Source organism: Thalia democratica, chromosome 5 (genome assembly GCF_965202585.1).
Source record: "Thalia democratica chromosome 5, ktThaDemo2.hap1.1, whole genome shotgun sequence".
NCBI classification, from domain to species: Eukaryota; Metazoa; Chordata; class Thaliacea; order Salpida; family Salpidae; genus Thalia; species Thalia democratica.
The window spans coordinates 45,985,622-46,007,023 of NC_139169.1; the positions used below are offsets into that span (position 1 = coordinate 45,985,622).

The following is a 21,402-nucleotide window of genomic DNA, read 5'->3' on the forward strand; positions in this document are numbered from 1 at the left end:
GTTACAGATAAATAGTTATTATAGTAAAAAATATCAGTGATTTAATATTCTTTATTGTATAAGTACATATACTAATGAAAAATTCCTAACTTTAATTTATAAAAGTTTTTAACAAGTAAGTTATTCTTTCAGTTTGTGTAAAAGATAATTGCAGCATTCATTAGTATTTGTTATATTTCTGTAGTAAAATTTAATTTTATTTGAAATAAAGTAGTTAGTATCGAACATTTTTAAATAAATAAATATATATATATAAATTAGTTATTTTTAAGAAACTGGTTGCGTCTTCTGCGCTTATTTAAATTTTTTTTCTAATTATTATCAAAGCAATTTAAAAAAAACTTATAAAACTTGAATTTTATTTAGATACGTAGTTTATTATTAATCGTTTACCTAAATGTTGGTAAAAACATTGATTGTAAATTTAAGGTATAAGCTATATCAAAATTAACTATTTTAGATAATATTTGATTTCTTTTGTTTACAATAAAGGCTTGTATAATTTAAATGACCTATAAAAAGCTTTATAAATTATGAAAATAAATAAATCTTTACATCAAAGTCAAATAGTTGTTAAACACAAAATTATAAAATTAAAGTAAACAAGTGTCTGTTAGATGTTTTTAAATAGTTTAAAATAAGTTTCTTGATGTTTTTGTATTTGGTATATAACAGTTTTCCAGTTTTTTAATATAGCTATTTACGTTTGCTGATCCCTTACAAGTTTTTCTTTCAAAAAAGCTATGTTTTATTTTAAGTGCTTTTCTTTTGCCCACTTAAGCTATTGTTTAAAGCAAACCAAAAAATGCACAACAGTTGTATTAAATAAATGCTACATATCGATTTTGCTTTTCTTTAAATTTATATAAATTATTTATTTTCAAAGAAAGTTATTTTTATACAAAAGAGAAATTTTAATATCAATTAAAAGGTTAGTAACAACTTAGTTTTAAGGATTTACTGTTGTAGCATGATTCTTTTTTTTTTAATTGTATTAGTTAAAAAATAACTTTAGTTTTTATTATACTGTTGTTTAACTAACGCTTTTATTTTACTTTTTTTTGATAGTATGTGTTGTAAATAGCTTTAAAAAAAAATAACAAAAACTAATGAAGTTATAATAAGATTTTTTTTTAATTTCCACAATTATTTATAGCATATAAATAAACTTTTTTATTCTCAATTCTATAATATCCTATTGTTCATTTATTTTACCTAAGAGACAAAAGACGCCAGTTTAAATTTAAAGCATATTAATTTAAATCAATCAATAAAAATTCAAATTTTTAATTTAATCTCTTTCAGTAAGGATAATCAATCTTAAGTGTAAAACTTTGTATTGATTAAATTGTCTTAGAACTTTTTGTAAAACATTTAAATAAACTACTATAACAATGTTTTTTTGATTAAAAAGTTTTTAACTTATTTTTTTATAAAGCCCTTTTACAATTTTTTGTAATAAGTTTTATTGAAATTTTGTTAATCTATTTTCAATTATCGTAAGTATTTTAGAAACTACAAAACTGCCTCAATATTTTTTATGAATTTTAATAATAGTTCAATAATTTTAATATTAGTTCAACTTAAGTTTACAGTTTCAAAACCATTATGATTTCAATGATATGGAAGTAGATTGTCGGAACAACTAGTTTTAAAACTAAACATTAATACAAAAAATGTGTAAGATGTTCTGATAAAGAAAATAGATTCTTTGTAATAACAAAAACTAGAGTTGTGATAAAGTGATAGTTTGTAATAACTACTTTTAAGTATATCTTAAAACTATAAAGTTTAGCCATTTGTTTATTAAACTGTAGTTAAATTGTAATAACTTTTATAACAATAATAATTTAATAGAGTTTTATAACTTATCTATCCTAAACAAAACTTTGTTTGATTTAAAAGTAGACTTGAAGTTTTTGACACAGTTAGAAAAAAGTTAAGACTAGTACATTTAAATTTATAAAACAAGTCATTTCAGTATTTCTAAGTAATTTTTTATACAAAACAAAGCTAAAAACTCAGGAAAGTCTAAAAATTGTTGATTGAATTTGTTTACTTATTGATACTTATTTGTATGAGTATATTGTTTAAAAACTAAAACTACAATCCTTTTTTACCTTTTCTGTTTAAAAAATAAATCTATAGTGTTATTTATGTTAAAATTTAACCGTTCTAAATTACAACAACAACTTCAGAAAAAATCAAATAAGTTAGTTCTGAAACTTCTCTAAACTTAAATCTATTAAAACTAAACTAATTTTAATTTAAAATTTAAAAGGAATTTTGCAAAGTTTTTCTCTTTTGTTGTTAACATTTCTAAAATTTATCAGCTTTTTAATGTATTATTGCTCGAAAACCAAAATCTTAAAATTCGTGCGAAAGTGACAACACATGCAAAAGCTACACCTGTATAATAATGACACTATGTATAGCTGACCAGTCCTTAGATTTAGTATATTTAAATAAATTTTTACTTCTAGGTAAAGTATATACTTTGGTGTGCTATATATATATTTCTTTTGTTTTTTAGTCTACTGGATGTTTTACTAAAAACGTTTAAATAAGTATTTTTCTTACTGACTTTTACTTTATTACTAATTGATTTCTTTTTAATAGCATATACCAAAAAAAATTCATTAACATTACAAAAACTTTAACAGACCAAACCATAAAAACCACATAGTTTGGTTTTGTAAAGAAGTTTTAAAACAAGTTTGAAAGTTTAAACAGTAAAGACTTATTATTTTTTAAGTCTAAATTTACTTGATTGTATATACATTTAAACAAAGAGGTGTGTAAGTCGATGCAAAACTATTGTTTAGTTATTCGTTTTCGGTGTGTAAAACGTTGTTATCATTTATCACATTTACTACATATACTTCTTTTTGTACAATCGGAAATACAGTTTTTACTCATTTCATACATTAATTTTTTTTTGCTTTTAAATTTTTTTAACTAATTTTTTATCTAATTTGTAAAGTAATTGAATTAAGAAAACAGATAAGCCGTTCTCCGGGGTCCAGAAAATAAATCCAATTAACTTCAGTTTCAGACGATGCTATACTAAAATTTTCAAATACAAAAAAGCTATAAAATAGCCTTAAAATAGTTGTCTAATGAAACATAAAACAAAATACACTAATTGCAAAGCTTTCGTCTTTTATTTTTAGAACATTTTCATTGCAAAAATACGGCTGTAAAAACAAAAATTAAAATATAAACATAAAATTTAAAAACATATAAAAAAGTGTTTAATTGATAAAATGACATCTATTTATTAACAGCAAACAAAACACTTTTTGAAAAAAATTACTAAATAAAAAAACACATTCAATTTATGCTTATAATATTAACAAGAGTTTTTTTTTTTAATTACATGTGTACGTTAATATATAAATATATGTTAAGATCTACTAAATAACACAAAAAGATGCATCTAACAAAATGTACTTTAACTATTTTACCCCTATAAATCACTGTATTGTGTTTTAGCTAAATTAGTATTTGATTTGAGTTTATTTATCCGAAAATTTTCTTTATAGTCAAGATTCTTAAAATCTAATTTTTCCAAAAAAGCAACTTCATACGCGCCATCAAAACCAACTCTCTGTAGATCGTTCTTGTGTTTAAAATAGTAGTGTCTATATAAAACATTTTCATCTGTTATATCTTTTGGGTTAAAATATAATTTTGATCTATTCCAACTAAATCTGTGTGCTATCCATCTTGTACTGAAACTATTTTTAGTTTGTCCTACATAGTTGCTATTACATTTTGTGCATATAGCTACGTAAATTCCATAACTCTTGCAGTTCAGATTTGGTTTCAATTTTATTGTTTTACCCTGAATGTTTAAAATTTCTTTATCAAATACCATGTTTTTATGTTTGCCATGATTTACATTTTTCACATTTTTTGCTTAATTTAGCCTTTGTTTGTTTTTAGATAAAGGACGAAAGCTTTGCAACTAGTGTGTTTTGGTTTATGTTTCATTAGACAACTATTTTAAGGCTATTTATAGCTTTTTTGTAAAATAATTCAACTTGTTTGATTATCTTCAAACGAATGTTTTAATTTCAGATAAAATTACTAAAAATAAGTGAAATACCACTGATTTAATTAAATAAAATTTCGGTGCTCTATTGAATTTTAAAAATTCTAATAAATATAGCTGCGTATCTTATTTTTTTGCCAACTCTATTTGTTTTATTATATATATAAAACGTTTGGCTGTTTTGACTACTTTTAACAGTTCTGTTTCTTAATCATATAATTTGATATAATAATTCGTAGCCAAATTTAAATTAGTTTTATCAGCAGAGTCGTAAAAAATGAAACTTACTAAAAAACTTTAATTTTATACTTTACTTTTTGCACTTAAGTTGTCACGTTTACGTATATATTACTATACGTATACGTATATGGATCTAAAGCAGGATATCCCAAAGTAGGCAAAATTGCAACTTAAGCAAATAAATAGTAAGGTTGCGTAAATGTAAAAAAGTAATGAAGTAGTGAAGGGGTGTAATCTTATACAAAGGGCAGTTACTACTTGCTTTTGCTATTTGGCGGTTATGAGGTGAAAAAACTCTAATGTATAGTTAAAGTAAATTTCTTATACAACAGCTAGATTTACTAAAACTTAAACCATGGCAACTATGTTCTTTTTTTCAATTCTTTTATTATTAGGATTTTATTCTATAAAACATTTTAGATTAACTTCAAAAAATAAACAGTTAGCAGTTAAAGAAAACCTTTAAACTTTCAAGAAACTAACATTTTTTGAAAAAAAAAATTATAGAAAGCTTAGTAGGGTCAACTGTTTTACTTTAAATAAGTACAAGACTAATACACGAGATTAAACAGCATTTTTCTTTTTATAAACACCTTGCAGATATAAACTTAAAACCTTAAAAATTAAAGTAGTTTTATTATTTAAATAATAGCGATTTTAAAGTGTTTATACATGTACCACGAAATCTTGTAAAGTTTAAAATATAGTTATCAAAATAAAAAGTACAGCTTGCTCACAACAAGCCTTTTTTTAAGATCTACGTCTATGCTCAAATTTGTGTGCTTTGCATATCTTGATGAACTCAGTCAAAATATATTTTCATATTTTGTTTTTATTAACAAAATAATATAGTCTAAAGCTAAAGGTTATTTCAAAGTTAATCCTTTAAATCTTACACAAAACTGCAAAATAATTTAAGTTTCTATTTTATAAAACTGTATTTAAAGGTACCTTCTAATTTTTAAATAAAATACATTTAACCTTTAGCTAATAAATCTAAGAAAAATATTATAATTTAGGTCTACTTCATAACCTCAACTTAAACACAACTTTTTTAGCGTGCAAGAAATAACGTTAAAATAACGACACACCTTTTTAAATAAAGTATCAGTAAAAATATTTTTTTAATGTTACTAAACTTCATTATTTCAAAAACAAAATACTTCAGTTATTGTAAAAAAAAATGTATAAAACACAAGTAGACAAAAGCTAGCTCATGGTAATTAATATAAAAAATAGATTTCTTTGAACTCATTTGACAGTTTAATCCTTTTTAAGTGAGTAGTAATAAATTTAAAATAGATGACTTTTGGCATTTTAATCAATTAAATACACTATCAAAAGCGAAAATATTACCAGCACATAAATATAATTAATTATTATGTTTTGTGCTTCAGAAATAATATACCAAGAAACTTTAGAAAAACTATAGTTTCACGCAACGTAGTTTTTGTGGCTAGATATCAATCATGCGTTTGACACAAGTGTGACACAGCAAAGTAGGAAAAATGCTGACAAGTAGGCAAACATCACCAGAACTTCATCACGCGTGTGCAAACACAAGATTCCTATTACAGTTATCATACGATACATTACAGTAAAGTGCTGCTTAGGTTTGGCGTGAGCACCATTAAGTTTTCATTAAGTAGACACATTAATTTATATTGAAATGAAAGGCTTGTTTCAAAGCCCGCCTTTACGTAACCAAATGTATAAAAATAAGCTCTTTACTCTAAAACGTTTTATTTGTTAGGTAGAACTTTATAATAAAGTTTATTTTTTGCTTTTGTTTGTATTTTTCTATAAAGAAATAGTTATGATGGAAAACTCTTTGATAGTATTAGATGATGCTCCTTTAAGTGAGCCAAATGTGTTTGAGTATGTTATCAGACCAAAATTTCTTTCCCAGCCAGGTAAAACGTTTATACTCAGACGAGTTTTAAATCAAAAATTAGTTCATAAAAAGTATAAGGATTATATTATGTTAATAATTTTGGACTTTGAACTAAAAACAAAAACTTTTCAGAATTTGATCTTTCGAAGTATGTGTCAGATACTTCGAGTGAGATCTTGTCTCTGAACGAAACAGAAGAAAAAGAAAACAAGCTAGTAAGTCCCAGATTTGTCGTGCTTCCTCCGATAAAAAAAGCTAAAACTTGCAACGCTTTTAATGAGCTTAAAAGCTCAGAGGATAAGGACAACGCTACAATGGAACGAAAATTCAAAAACAGCTTCACTGGTATGCTGGAGCAGCTGAACGAGGATGTTAAAATCAACAATTCTGCAAAAGTCATGAGCCCTGACCAAAGTAGTCAGCAGTTTGAACGACAAGATATAGCAGTTTGTGTTTTTTATAGTTTTTAACAACAGTAACACTTTTAACCATACCTAATTAAACAACTTAAAATTTTGAAAATTAAGTTGTTAAAGTTTAATCATACAATACTTATGTTGTAAATTTATTTTTGAGCTTTGTCTTATTTTAGTTTTATTAATTAGCTTTTTATTTTAGTTAATGTTTTCAGAGTACTTCGCCTCAGCAGCAACAAAATAGATGTGAAAAACACATAAACGAGGAACTAACATTGTACTGCGTTGCTTGTCAGCAACCTGTATGCTTCAGATGCGGATATGAATCGCACAACAATCATCAAATTGTTCAGATTTCGATTGCCGCAGCAAAAGCAAGAGTCAGTAAGTTTATACAAAATAAGTTTAAAGCTTGCAATAACATTAAAAAAGGTTAAATTTTTTTATATGAATACAGTTTTTTTTTTTTTGTGAAAAAAAATTGTTTCAATAAATGTTAATGGTAATTTATAGTTTTATTAACTGCGATGCATGGTTAACGTTGTTATAATACTTTTGATAGGTGCAGCTTCAAGAGATGAAACGTCACATTGAACGAGTTATTGCTAAAATGCGAAAAAATAGAAAAGATCTTGAGGTGAAGATGTTTTAAAGTTTGAAAAAGTTCTACAGTAGTGTTTAAGTGTCTGACTGTTAACTTGAAAATATTAACTATTTGTAATACGCTGCTTATGATACACTTTGATCTCTTTCTTTGTAGAACTGTTTACGTTATATTGCAGTTGTTAATTTCGCTACCTTTTAAGTAAATAATTTTAAATCTTATATGAAAAAATATAATAATTTTCAACAATTTCATAAAGTAAGGAAATGTTTAAAATACAGTTATTTTTCAAAAGTAAAGTATAGATTTTTACTCTAAACTACTTAAAAGCAAACTATTTAGCAAAGTTTTGATACTACAAATTTTAGATTAAGTGGGCATTGACGCAAGAGCTTGACCACTTATTACAATTAGCGGTTTCTTTACATGTTTATTTATTTAGACGGTAGTAAACAAAATCAACTACTAAGTGGTCACCAAGCATTAGTAGTAGATAGCTTCAAAATGTTTTATAAAATGTTTTGTTATTTTATTTTTTTGATGTATTACCATTTAATTTCGTTAGACTTTTGTAAAAATTCATTACTTGTTTGTGTATCAATATGTTTTTATAGTATAGTTCAATTAAATTTAACCCTTAAGTTGTCAGACGAGCGAATTTATAGTAGATAAATAATAACATTGGTATGATTGATTTTTAAGTTAACAATAAAAGCTTTAACTTAACAACTGAAACAAATTAATTTTAAAATGAGCAGAGTAAACACAGTGTTTAAGTAGAGTTTACTTCTTTAACATATAAGATTGTTGAAAAACAACGGTTTGTAAATGCTTAACAAAACTCACTATCATTTTTGAAACCAACAGACAAACTACGAAGAAGTTTTGAAAAAGATCAAATCACAGTTTCAAATCACAGCAAATAGGCTGAAAAGAAAGGAAGAAGAACTTATGCAGGACATGGTTACATCGAAGATGAACAAGTCAAACAAGTTCTTTAGTGTTCAAAATCACCATGAGCTTCAGTGGGGCTCTATTGATGCAATAATAAAGAAAAAGGACGACGTTGAAATTTTAAAAGTTTGTCACTTGTGTTTGTTGTTTAATTAAAGTATCTTAACTATGTTATTTTAAAATTTGATAGAAAGTCAAGTATAGACAAGCTCTAGAATCTGGAAGTATTTAAATGTTTTACTTAAATAAATCAAGGAACATTTTTTTATTTTCAAGACTTATATAATACTCTATCCAAACAAATAGAACTATCCTTAAAAAAGTAAACCAATTAGTTATTTTTTATTGAAGTTTTTAATATGTAAATTGGTTTAACTTTTTTGTACATATCTTTAGAAATTTGTAACAAACACAATGGAAATTCTTATACACATATTTATAAGTTATTGTAAAATATCTTTTTTATCTTAATGAAACAACTTAATTAATATTTTGACTTTTTATCGTTAATTTTAGAATTAGTATCAAAAATTTAAATTTTTTAACAGGAGTACATAGAAATACCACCAATGTAAGTTTTTTTTTGTTTTAGCTGTTAAGATTTACAATAAAAAGGCACTACAAAATTTAAACTTTTTGTTTAATTTTATTTTAAAAAAATTATGTAGGAAAAGTACAAACAAAATTTAATTACAACTTGAGAATAACTGTATTAGTTTCAAATCAAGTTTTAATAAAATATTTTAAATTGAACTAAGTAGTTAAAACTGAATTTAAACCTAAAACTATTTTAAACAATAGTTTTTTGAAACAAATATTTTATTAAAAAAATGTTTACATAAAACTGACCATTAAATTTAGAATATTTTCTTAAATATAATTTTGTAATATAAAAATTTTATTAGCTGTTTATTTCCATTTCTCAAAAACTTAAAGTTAAATCGATAGAATAATATATTTTTTTTAACTTACTTATTCTTTCAAATTATTTAGCAAAGAAGACTCTGAATATATTTTAGAAGAAGAGCCAAGCATCGAAAAGCAAATACCTGATTTGAGCTTAGTACATGACGAGATAGAAAAAATACAAAGTTCTTGTTTTAGAAAGTTTAACGAATACTCAAGCAGTGAAAGCCCAATACCTGAAAACATAATCAACGGAAGGTATATTTTTATAAATTACCTTGGCAGCATTTATTCTAAAAAAACTTCAAAAAATTAATAAAGTAAACAGTTTAACTAATTAAACTTTGTTTTAATGTTTTTGATTTAAAACAGCCAAAGCAGAAGTATTTCATACAAGTTGTGTTTTTATTCTTACAGCTCCAACAAAAAGTTTGATTTCAGACTAGATGAAGTTACTTGCCATGATTCATTAAAAATATTACCAAGTGGTAGAACAGTAGAAGTTGTTGGTAGTGAGAAGTACCACAAAAGAGTTTCAAGATGCACCCAGTCTATGACTTACCCTGGAACGTTAGTAAAACGTTTTTTAGGATTAATTTTTAAATTAAGTAAAACTTAGCTTTTAATGAGTGATACCTCAGATAACTATCTCTTTTTTGTAGTTTTACAATATTTTTCATAGCTAGTACCGGTAGCTACTGTTAATCTCAAGCTCAATAAGCATACAAACTAACTATTAGTTAAACATAATATTCTTGGTTTGAACGTTGTTAATCATAAAAACAGTTTTACTATTTGTATAGCTAAATTAATAAATTTTTGTACATAAGTAATTGCATTTTGAAAAGTCTTAAGTACCTTTTTTAATTTCTGATGATACTAGTTGGTTTCCTTGAAAATGATTTAAACATACTATGATACTTTTAGATTTTCTAACAAGACTAAATAACTTAAACTCAATAATACACAGAATATAATTTCAAGCCTTTAAAAGCAATGTTTCTAAAAGTATGCATTAACAATTTAAAAGACTATAATCTATAATTTTCTATGTACAATATAAATGTTTGTATTTATTTTGTTATTGACTTTAAGCTTTTAATTATTCAATTAGTAGTACTAAAGTAGAAAAAAAAGTTATTTAGAAATTAAAATTATTAAACGTTGCTTAGATTTAGTTTTCGGATATCTACCTCGCATTACTTTTTTTTAGTTTAAAAACAAAAGCTTAGTAAAGCAGTTACATAAACAGTTTCATTATGTCTATACTTCAAGTACTAATTAGCATTTCTGATACTTCTAATTAGGGCGTACTTTGATCAACCTACTTGATAATAAAAAAACATCTACTTTTCTACGTGCTAAATACACAAGAGTATTTTTAAAATTGTTTAGTGCTTGAGCTTGAATCAAGTACAGTACTTAGTACTTGAAAAGTTTCTAACACGACAGATAAATTTATATTTGTTGAAGTTTAAAAGTTTTTAATTTTTTTAAGAAGTTTATGAAGTTTTACTTAGTTTTTTTAAACTTTAATTACCTTAGCATAATTTGATATATTAAGTTATTTTCAGGTATCTACAATAATAATGTAACATAACTATATTTTTTATTTTAGCATGTAAGTCACAGCTTACTGGCCAATCTGTGTGGCAAGACAAGATTTGAAAATAAAACATCTACAAAGTAGTAATTTTTATTTTTTTAATTTTTATAAAAAGATGTTTCCAAGTTTATATTAAGTAAAAGATCATTTTAAAGTGTATATAATAAAGTAGTTTTAAAATAACTTTCAAAACTTTGTTTGACTACATATGAATTAAATAAAAAAAATTATTTGTTTAAAAACTCGTAACTATGTCTGCCTGATGAGTCTTAATTAGAACAAAACCTTTCGTATTCACGCGGGACCTGTTCTTGATAATTGTGCGCAAAATTACAACAAATTGAGACTTTTAAATAAAGCTGCTGTAACTTCTGTGGTTTCTTATGATTAGATTGTTTTACAACTATTATAGACAAACTAAGTGCAGAACAATCATAGTTCTAAATTCACTAGATTTTGAGTAATTAAACTTTATCTACAAAAAGTCTGCTTTAAAAAAAAGATTAATTATGGCTACGAGATATTGTAGCCAAGCAATATATATTTTCGTGCATTATGTTAAAAACAAAGTATATTTTTATATGATCTGTTAAAGTTATTGCAGCAAAAATCTTTACACCTTTAGCTAAGTAACGTTGCTGTAGAATTGTAGATTAATGTTAAATTAAATACTAACTAACTATAATATTTTCAGTAAAGTACATAAAATTTTATAATTTAAAAGTAACTAAACTATATTCATTTTATCAGGAGTTTACTTCATCAACAAAATAAATTTCCATATCAAGCTAAAACAAGGAAGCAAAACTTAACGGGCAACACTAAATACAAAAAGGCTTATTTTGCTACTGTTCTAGGCGATACATCAATTACTTACGTTAGTTCTAAATAATTTAATGTTATAACATTTTAGTATATCCAGTATAACTTATCTAGTATAAAACTTACCTATAAAACACTATTTGTATATCTAAAGTTACGGTACTTTATAAAACTTTTACTTACGTAACCTAATCAGTAAAAATCAAAACAATACTAAAGCATTTCAAAATGTATTTTCATTTAGTACAAAATGAATAACATGCACTGAAATTTAGGGAAAAGTTTACTTCGAGGTGACAGTGAATCGATGCATGGATTACAAGATTGGAATAAGCTACAAACACATGCACGGAAGTAGAATTGTCGCTGACGAAGAAAATTCGTGGGTTCTAAACCATTCATACCCTGATCGGTAATTACTAGCTTTATAATAATGAAAGTTTTGTCTGTTAACGTATTTTGAAAATAATCATTATTAACTAATTAATAAGCTTTTTAGGTTGTAAAACTGGCTTAATAGTTTTAATTTTTACTTTTTTATCTGTGTCACTTTGCTCTTTAATATTAATGTAATTCATTTTTTGTTTTAAACCACTATTTCTAAATAGATTTTATTTAAAAGTAAACTAACTTGGAAATGATTGTAAATAACAGAAATTGTTTTTTGGATTAAATATAGTTTTTGTGTTTTTTTAAATCAAGCATTTTAGAATCAGGTATTTTAAAATCAAATTATAATCTTAAATCATAAATATTTTTTTATTTATGTTTTTACGATTACATTTCAAAAACTCAAATGTAATTACTTCGCAGGTTTGCAGCAATGCACAAAAATAGCAAAGATTTCGTATTTATTCCTAGCCATGCAGCTTCAAAAGCACTAAAAATAACTAGGATTGGAGTTTACCTGCATTACGAGAGAGGAGTACTAGCATTTTACAATGCCAATAATCCTTCTGATAGAAAACACATCTACACATTTCGAACTCGTTTCAATAGGCCCGTTTGGCCAGCTTTTTCGCTAAAACAGGGCAAAATAACGGTTTCACCAGGCCTCGATATACCAAAAAATCTTACGTGGAAGGCTAAAAACAATCATACGTTTTAAGAGCAATACTAGCTAGCCATTTTTGTTTATTTTAGTTGCGTTTAAAATTTTTATCCTTAACTTTATAAACGATATTTTAATACGTTAATAGTTTTAATGTTTTTAATATAAAATTTGAGCAAAAGTTTACAAACTAGAACCATTAGTATTTTACGGAATGTAGAAAATTTTAACTTTTTTTAGCGGAGATAACTAATAAACAGTAAAAAAATTGTTTAAGTTTACAGCTGTTTTTTTTTTATTTGCATTTTTAATAAACAAATCCTATTATAGTTTTACACCTAAAAAATTTTACTAGTGATCTACTAAATCCATTGATCCGAACTCAATAAATAGAAAACAGTATGAGTCAAGTCTTGTTTCGTGGAAACAAAACATCTATATCTCTAAATGTAATCATATAAGATTTATAACAATATCTCTTTGAAACGACTTAATCACTAAGAAATCCATCAAGATAAACAAATATATAATATTTAAAAGTTTTACGGACAATAACTTTAGTTGAAAAGTTTACTTAAACTTATTAAGTACGTTCTTGTTACTAAAGAATTAACATAAGTATTTAAGCAAAAATAAAAAGGTAAATTAACAACTTGAACCTTTTTTGCATATGAATTCCTAAACTTAACCTTTAAAAGTATGTTGACTGAATCATAATCACTTTACTTTCTTCTTTTTATATCACAACAAAACTTTTTTCTGTGCTGCTTTGGAACAATGGTTTTGTTAAATAAGTTACCACAGAATGTAATTTCATGTGAGAGGGTAGATTATTTTTGCTCAACTTAAAAAAGAATTTTCAGTAAAATATTTCCTGGTAAAATTAGTGAAATCCAAAATTAAAATTTTTGACGACAAAAAACAATTAATAAAAAACTTAATTTACCTGAATTAATTACTTTAAAAATTTAAAAAATTTTAACACTTATCTTTTCCTACGCCTCCCCCTTAAAATTATTTAATTGTTTTTTAACTTCATGAAATTTATTTTGTTTTAGATTTAAAATTTGTAAACCACTTTGACTAGTTGACCTTAAAGATTGTTTTGAATATATGTGTTACATGCCTTAATAGTGTTTTCATAAAATCTATCTTCATTAAATGTTTTTTTCATTTTAATTGCAACAATAGCCTATGTTTTATAAGTATTTTTGATTTTTACTATTTAAGTTTTTCTTTTTTTTTCTTCGTGTGCTATTTGTTTAAGTCGCTAAAGTTCAGTATCTATCGCTAATGTTTTTAATTATTTGTTAGTCAACATACTCTGATTTAACTTAAGGGTCGGCAAACTGCGGCGGTTAATCCGGCACTCAAAGTAGAAATATGTGGCCTGCAATGTATTTTTAGTTTAAAAACGACATGTACATAGATAGCAAACTAAACATTTTTTTTAAATATTCAAATGTCCTTTAGTTTAGTTTTTATTAGTACAGTAGGGTTTATTTTAAAATAACTTCTCTAAAAGTTTTCATCTGAATACTAATTGCACTTCTATTTAGTGTAATTTTCAACATTACATTGACCCGTAAAGATTTTTTCAAACAAATGTCACTTCACCTGCGAACTTCTGCCGACCCCTGGTTTAACTCTTGATTACATTACGCACAACAAAGTTTTGTCTTGTTATTTGAACTTTTCATAAGTGTTTATGTCATAACAAAATAAACAAAAAACTTTTAAAATTCTCAATTTATAATTAAATCTTTATTCATCACACTGGACGGCCAAATGCGGCCAGCAAAATCTGCGGTAGTCCACGGACGTACTTTTAAGCTACAAACAATTTTTTTTAACCATTAACTTTTTAAGAATAATGTTGAGATAGAAAACTTAAATTACAGTCCTATCTTAAAAATCACTAACTTTTAATGCTTTATTATTAAACATGTTATCACATTTTTGGTTTAAAATAAATATTCACATTGATGTCTACAACTATCTTAAATAATTGCAGCCTGCGAGCAACTTTTTCTAAGATAATTGGCCCGCGAAGTATAAAAGGCTGCTCACCTATGTTTTATCACTTAATATAGAATCAGAAAATAGGACACAAGTTAGTTTTGTAAAAAATAAAGTAAAAACAATAAAGTTGCAGATGGTAATCAAATTTTATTTTCACCTCATTATTAGTTACTAAGTAACATATTTTTACAAAATATCGAAGGGTTAAACTTGTTTCAATTTCACAAGAGCTTTGTTGTAATTATGTTGCAATGTAAACCGCTCTTTGTCGTGTTATGTTGTTGTTTGGATTTTGTGTTGTTTTTCTTCTTAGTCAAAAAATTAAGTCATGGAAGCTCATCATTCTAAATGGCATCCGTCGGACTTTATGTAAAGTTGTTTAACTTTATACGAATTAAAAAATAAAACAATTGTTATAATTAATGTTTTTTTAATATATTAGTATAAATTTATTTATAGCTTTAGATTTAATTTAACAGTAACTGAAACAAGCTTATTCAAACAGTTTTAAACATTTAGAGAAATACTCATTAAACACAGATACTAACTAAAAGTGCTGAAAGTGTTATACAGTTTATATTTACACAGTAAAGTACCAATATTGACTATTTGGAATAAAGCACCTAACATAGATGAAAATAATGGAGAATCAAAATTTAACTTTTTACTGGAAAATAAATCTCCTCTGAATCTTCCTTTTGCCTTTAAAATTGAAGCAGATGAAATTTATTCTGTTCGCCCAAATAAAGGATGTCTTGAAAAAAGTGTGTAGAAAATTTTTTTTTTTTAAAAAAAAGTACTTGTACAGCTATAACTTTTTTTGAAGTTTAAACGAGAAATTGTATCATAACAGATGTCAGAACGTGCATACATATGAGATTTCCTGCGACACATGCTCGTAACAACACGCATGACAAAATTAAAATACATTTCCACCCTGTAGGCTGCACTGAAAAAGACTGGACTGAATTCTGGAACGAACATTTGAAATCAGAGCTAACTAAAGCTTTAAAGTATTTTGTTTATCAAGTTCGATTTCTATTCTACACATCTCAACCATTTGAATAAAAAAAATGTTAACTGTAAGTCACTTCTAGAGTTCCTGTAGAGTTTTGTGACAGCGAAAAAGCGAAAAAAATTTACATGAGTATGCCAAAAAGAAAGTCCTACGTCAGAAAAAAGGTGGTTGCGTGTAAAAATAAAAGCTGTGCAACTTTGTTAGAAAAGTCTGTCAAAACAGCAGAAAGTGTAAAAACTAATAAAGAAACTATGACTATGAAATATTCTAAGATAAGTATAGGTAAGAAACGTATGACGCTAACTAGATAGTTTCATTGTTAATATGCATTACAATAAAAAACAACATGCTTCATAGAGGAGTATAAAATAGAAAGCTTAGTCGTAAAAAGAGCCTACTCGATAAACTTAAAATTAAAATAATACAGATTGCAAAAGATATACAAAAAAGAGCTTTAATAGCAATTCAACCAAAAATATTGAAGAAAATTTATTCGAAAAAAGACTCAACCTTGTTACACATGCTAAATCTCAACCCCAGACTTTCTACAAGAATAATTTGTTAAATATTCGTCAAAAACTTCAAAATGAAAGTCAAGTTGTTATAAAAGCTGATATTGGCCAGTCTTCTAAAACAAAAACTACGTTTAAAAACTACGGTCGGTTTATCAAGCTAAGACTATTAAAAGACTTTAAAATACTTATAAAAAAGGTTTATTAAACAAAAATGAAAAATTGCTCAAAATGTTATGGTTCAAGGACCTGGATACGCAAAAAGACCTCTCGGTCATCGAGTTGCATACCCAACTTAATCAAAATTATAATGAGCAACAAATTAAAAAAAGAAAATAAAACTTTACAGTTTCATTAACATTATAGGTTAATAAAACTAAAGTTTTGAAATTATCTTTAAAAAAAGTTGGTATATAGTTAGTTTTATTTTTAGTAAAAAAACAAGTCATTTTAGTTTACTACTTATACTCATATGAAAATACTAATTTGTTTAGGTATCGACTACAAACTTTTCTTTTCTTATACTACCAACGCAGAAAAGTTTGAAAACCAACCAATTCAAACTGAAACAACTTGTAATCCAACCAAAAAATTTCATTCTAAGGAAAACTGCTACACTAGTTTTAAAAGTCAAAGTTCTGTTAAGATCGAAAAAAACACTGACGTTCAAGTTAACAAAAGTCATTGTTCAAGTTTAACAGAAGAGTCTGCTATAGATTCAAACGATTACATGGACTTTTCTATCTCTTTAAGATCTTTATTCTCAAACTAATGCTGAAAATATAACTTTTATCCTAAACAAAACTATCAGCTAACTTTAATTTATTTTTTCTGAAAGAAACTTTTTAATACTATTATAGTAAAAAACTCAATAAAAACAATAAATTTACTTTTAAAAATATTGTTTCAATTACTTAAATTCCTAAGATGGTTTTCATTCTCTAAAAACTTTAGAGATAATTAATTGTTAGGAATAAGTTATGTCAACATTAAACGCCTTCAAAAACCTTGTTGCTTTCTACTATATTTATTTTTTTTTAATATTTTAGAAGAGATTGAGTAGAATTTTAGAGTGTTAGCATAAAAACTTAAACAAACATGCAAGTTTTTTGTCAGACCCATGAAGTAAATTATTCTTAAACATACATACAAATCGTCATTTTTTTTAGATGTATTTCTTTAACAAATTTAAAACTAGAAAGTTTAGTAAAAATATTAGACTTTTTGTTTTTTAATAATTTTTTGATCAACTAAATTACATATTTTTTTCTTTAGTGGTTGACGGTGCTAATCTTCATCCAAAAATAAATAAATAGTAACTATCATTAGTGCTAAAAATTCGTTTCTATACAAAATAAATAAGGTTTATGCATAATACTCATTGATACGAATTTAGTAGTGCATACTTAAGTTTTTAAACATAACATATTTCCCTATTTTAATTTTTTAGTGTCTTTTATATACTTTAGATTTGTATAGTACAGCCTTTTCTAGAGTTTTTTTAAACAACCCTTAAAAGTACAGCAACATTTTTGAGTACGTGTCCCTATAAAAAATGAACTACGTACGGTATTAGATTTCTAAACGTAATTTTTGCTACTAAAGTAATTAGTGATCTACTGGATCCACTATTTAGGACCTACTTATTTTTAAATTTAACCTTTTATTTTATCTAATCTTTTTGGATCTTATTTTTAAACTAGGATCCGTATCTATTTTTAATTTAAGATCTTGATCCTAAACGTTTTAAGTTTTATGTAGTTTCAGTAGAGAATAAACTTTTAAAATATATTTATTATAAAACCATAAATTATTAGTAAAAAATTTTTAATGCAAATATTTTGTTAAAAAAATAACACAATATTTTTTTCTAAATACTTTATTTGAACACTTGGAAAAAAACTTTTAAAAAAAGTCTACTTGTACAAAATCTCAGTTAAGATGTTAAATTTCAAGCTACTTATACGACTAAACTTGAATTTTGTACCTTGTATTACGTAAAACAAAAATAAATTAAATGTTACAATGCGTTAAAAACTCCTGGACAAGACGTTGAAAGGTATCCGTGGTGTGCTACTCGATAACCGAAAGGTTTTTTTTGGTACCAGGTCTTAGGACCAAATATTTTGAGCTTCTTTTTTTGTCGTTCAATTTTTGTAGTTCAATGTTAAAAAATGACGATTTTTTTTTTATGATAAGCTTTACATTATAATTTTATTTATAAAATTCGAACCATAAGATGAACAATAACTTTTTAAGCAATTGTTAACATATATAAAAGTAAGTAATTTAGTAAATAACATTTACTCATATCAACGCCATTAAGCTACAATGAAACTTATTCTTGTTTTAACAAGTTGTGATGAAGAAATAAAAAAATTTTGCCGGTCTTTGGAAGCAATCGATTTTGCTTTTAGTCGTACAAGTTACCAGCTTCTGAAAACTTTAAAGCTCCTTTCAGAATAAACTGAAGATGGTGTTGCTGAAAATCACTTTCTTGCAAACCTGGCAAGATTTGTTTTTTTTTTTTCTTTTTTGAGTTCCACCAAGACAAGACTTCAGCTTCTTTAACTTTATCAGCAGATAAATTTTCTTCAGCCAAAAATATAAATTAATTTTTGTCTTAATCTCTTGATCAACTGAATCTTGTTGCTTACTTTCGTGAGTGTTTGCACTTGTATCTGATTTAAATGTAGAACAAAACGACAAAAAACTTTTGCGAAGATCTTTTTTAGGTAGTTGAGCTTTAGATTTATTAGGCGGTACTAGAGAAACTTAACCACTTTGACCAGTCTCACGACAACTATGTTTTTTTACTTCTAATTTCAGTAGCCTTACAATCTTCTGTTTGAAATAAGCAGGGAAAAAGTCAAGTCGATACCGTGGATCAACAGCTGTTTTGAGTAAAAACAAGTCGTTATCATTAAGGTTTATTCGTGTGCTGTTATTAATAGCATAAAACTTTCTTTCGAAAGCCTCTTCTATAATTTCAGCCAAGGTTGCCAAGTTTGTAGAACTACTTTGTCCTGTAGACTATTAGCTTTATGATATTTTTTTTTAGTACTGCTGAATGCGGGATTACACATGACAGCAATGCGTTGTTTTTACACTGCTGTGTTACTATGATAAAAGGTTCCAGCAGTTCATTAACGAGGCTAAAAGCTTCCACTCATCAGTTGTAAGAATATTTTCGGGTTTAAATTTGTTGTTAGCTACGTAGTTCTGGACACTTACTTTTAATTTTCTAGTCTTATCAGCATAAGGTAGGGTGAGTTCCATCTTGTTTCAACATCTGACACTGATGAACCTAAAATGACCTGGATTTTTTTAGTTTCTCGCACGCTGAAGAATAATGATTAAAATGGCCAATAGTTTGACTGGCCATGGCTATTAACACACTTATTTTATTTTCTGTAAACATTGAATCTTTAATTATCAGTTGAAGCGTGTGAATGAAACAGGGAGCTGAAGAGGATTATAACAACAACATATCAGCCTTCATGTTAAATGCATTGTCGCGCTGAAGTATTTGTAGAGTTCTTACATTATTTAATATAGTTAAATGAGAACAAAATAGGAAAGACTTTTTTTTAAATTTAAATAAAGTTTAAATATATTTTTTTATTAAAAAATGAAAACATTTTAAGTTCATTGATAGAACAAAGTTATAGAGTCAGAAGAAGAAGCTAATCTGCAAGAAACAATTCACTATTTTTACTCGAATGGATGTATGTACCAGTATGTTTACAACAGATGATTGAATTACTAAACTTTAATTAGATTGTTTCGCTTGACTGATTTTATATATATTAAATATTAAAAACACGATAATTTAAAGTATATAAAACAGAAAAAAGCTGATTGCGGAAAACAAGGTCTTTCCAAACTAACTGGATCTGGCCAAATCTCAGCTAGGATCCGGAAATTTTTTTTAATTAACATCCATTTAAAAAATTAGGATCGGGCCGGATCCGTATCCAAGCAAAAAATGGCCTGATCTTAGATCCGGTAGATCACTAAAAATAATGCTCTTTAATTAGCAACATTATTTTTTAAATGTAATTAAGTAGTTGTGATGAATTAATTCTATTTGGTTGTTAGTAACTAATGATTTCTCTTTTCAGTGAAACAGTGTTTTTAAATTTAAATTTTTTAATGTTTTAAGTTATATTATTTTCCTTAACAATAAGTTGAGATCTTAAATTATTATCTTTTAAGATACAAGTTTTTAAAAGTATTACTTAAAAAATGTTTTTTATTTCTTTTCATCATATGTTTTACTTGTTGATTTTTCAAAAACAATTCTTATTAGCTAGTAGAAGATTGTAAATATATGTAATTTACGACTCGGTAAGCGAAAGTTTCCTTCTTTTGCACTATGTCTTTTTGCACGGCGTCAAATTAAAAAAAAATAACTCAGTTAAATAGAAAAGTTTAAGATAAATTCAAACAAAACCTAGTTAAAATCTTTTTAAAACAAAATTAATTAAACACATAGTATAAGTAAAATCAAGGTTTAAACATAATTCGGGGAAGGCGTTTTCAAACTATACAAGTATTCCAAAAAGTTAAATGAATTTTAAACGATAATTTTTACGATCTTTATTATATGTTTACTGTTTATATATCCACCTGTGTAACATTAGCAACCAAAGAAGCAGGTCTCTCAGCAAACGAAAGTTCAAGCATCGACTCTTTTAAACTTTTGCCGATGTTTTCTTTAAATAATAACTTTCAATTATACCAAAACTACAGTTGTAACAAAATCAAGTTCTGTGTACCTACAAAGAAACTTCTTATATCTATAAATCACTATTAACTTATTTCAGCTATTCTTACTGTTAAAAGATGTTCCGTACAGTGAACTTAAGTTGACAAAAAGACTTATAATGAAATATACTATAAACTAATAAGTCTTATATTGCTATGTAATGAAGTAAACAAAGTGTGCTATGATCTGAATAAATTTAAAATAAAAAAACACACAAAACTCGAAAGTAATACATAAGACATGGCTTTAGTACTACTGTAATCAACAGTTTCATTAATCATTTTACATTATGTAACTGTTACATACTTAGTTTACAAGGTTAAGTAATTTTTTAAATTATAACTTACTGTGTTTTTAACAAAATAAACTAAAAATCGTGTTTAAATTTAAAATTTAATTTTTCTTTAAATAAAATTACTTTAAGTAATATTTAACTAAAATTAGTTTAAGAAAACTTGCAAGGCTACTAATAAGGACAGATCAATGAATAGACGATTTTTAATTAATTAAACAAAAAAATTAAACATGT

The 21,402-nt window shown here is 25.7% G+C and overlaps 1 protein-coding gene across 3 annotated transcripts; it reads left to right on the forward strand.

Annotated features, from left to right (window-relative positions):
- Positions 1–796: 796 nt before the first annotated feature.
- LOC145837282 (uncharacterized) lies at positions 797–12,945 on the forward strand. Of its 3 annotated transcripts, none has more exons than XM_082945087.1 (11): positions 797–931; positions 6,324–6,637; positions 6,823–6,987; positions 7,170–7,244; positions 8,079–8,291; positions 8,714–8,736; positions 9,159–9,329; positions 9,489–9,641; positions 11,428–11,554; positions 11,775–11,911; positions 12,313–12,932. In XM_082945087.1, exons 2-11 carry the CDS (start codon positions 6,506–6,508, stop codon positions 12,605–12,607), a joined length of 1,491 nt encoding a protein of 496 aa, XP_082801213.1. In that variant the 5' UTR covers positions 797–931; positions 6,324–6,505; the 3' UTR covers positions 12,608–12,932. The 3 variants fall into 3 exon arrangements, with proteins under 3 accessions (XP_082801213.1, XP_082801212.1, XP_082801211.1); XM_082945086.1 differs by lacking the exon at positions 797–931 and adding an exon at positions 5,884–6,210 and having other exon boundaries at positions 9,513–9,641; positions 12,313–12,945; XM_082945085.1 differs by lacking the exon at positions 797–931 and adding an exon at positions 5,890–6,210 and having other exon boundaries at positions 12,313–12,939.
- The last annotated feature ends 8,457 nt before the right edge of the window (positions 12,946–21,402 follow it).

Excerpts from the sequence above, each read along its gene's own strand:
- LOC145837282 (XM_082945085.1), top strand. The coding sequence starts at position 6,114 with ATGATGGAAAACTCTTTGATAGTATTAGATGATGCTCCTTTAAGTGAG. Across the intron at positions 6,638-6,822 it reads TTGAACGACAAGATATAGCA|AGTACTTCGCCTCAGCAGCA; the intron begins GTTTGTGTTTTT and ends TAATGTTTTCAG. Across the intron at positions 6,988-7,169 it reads TTGCCGCAGCAAAAGCAAGA|GTGCAGCTTCAAGAGATGAA; the intron begins GTCAGTAAGTTT and ends TACTTTTGATAG.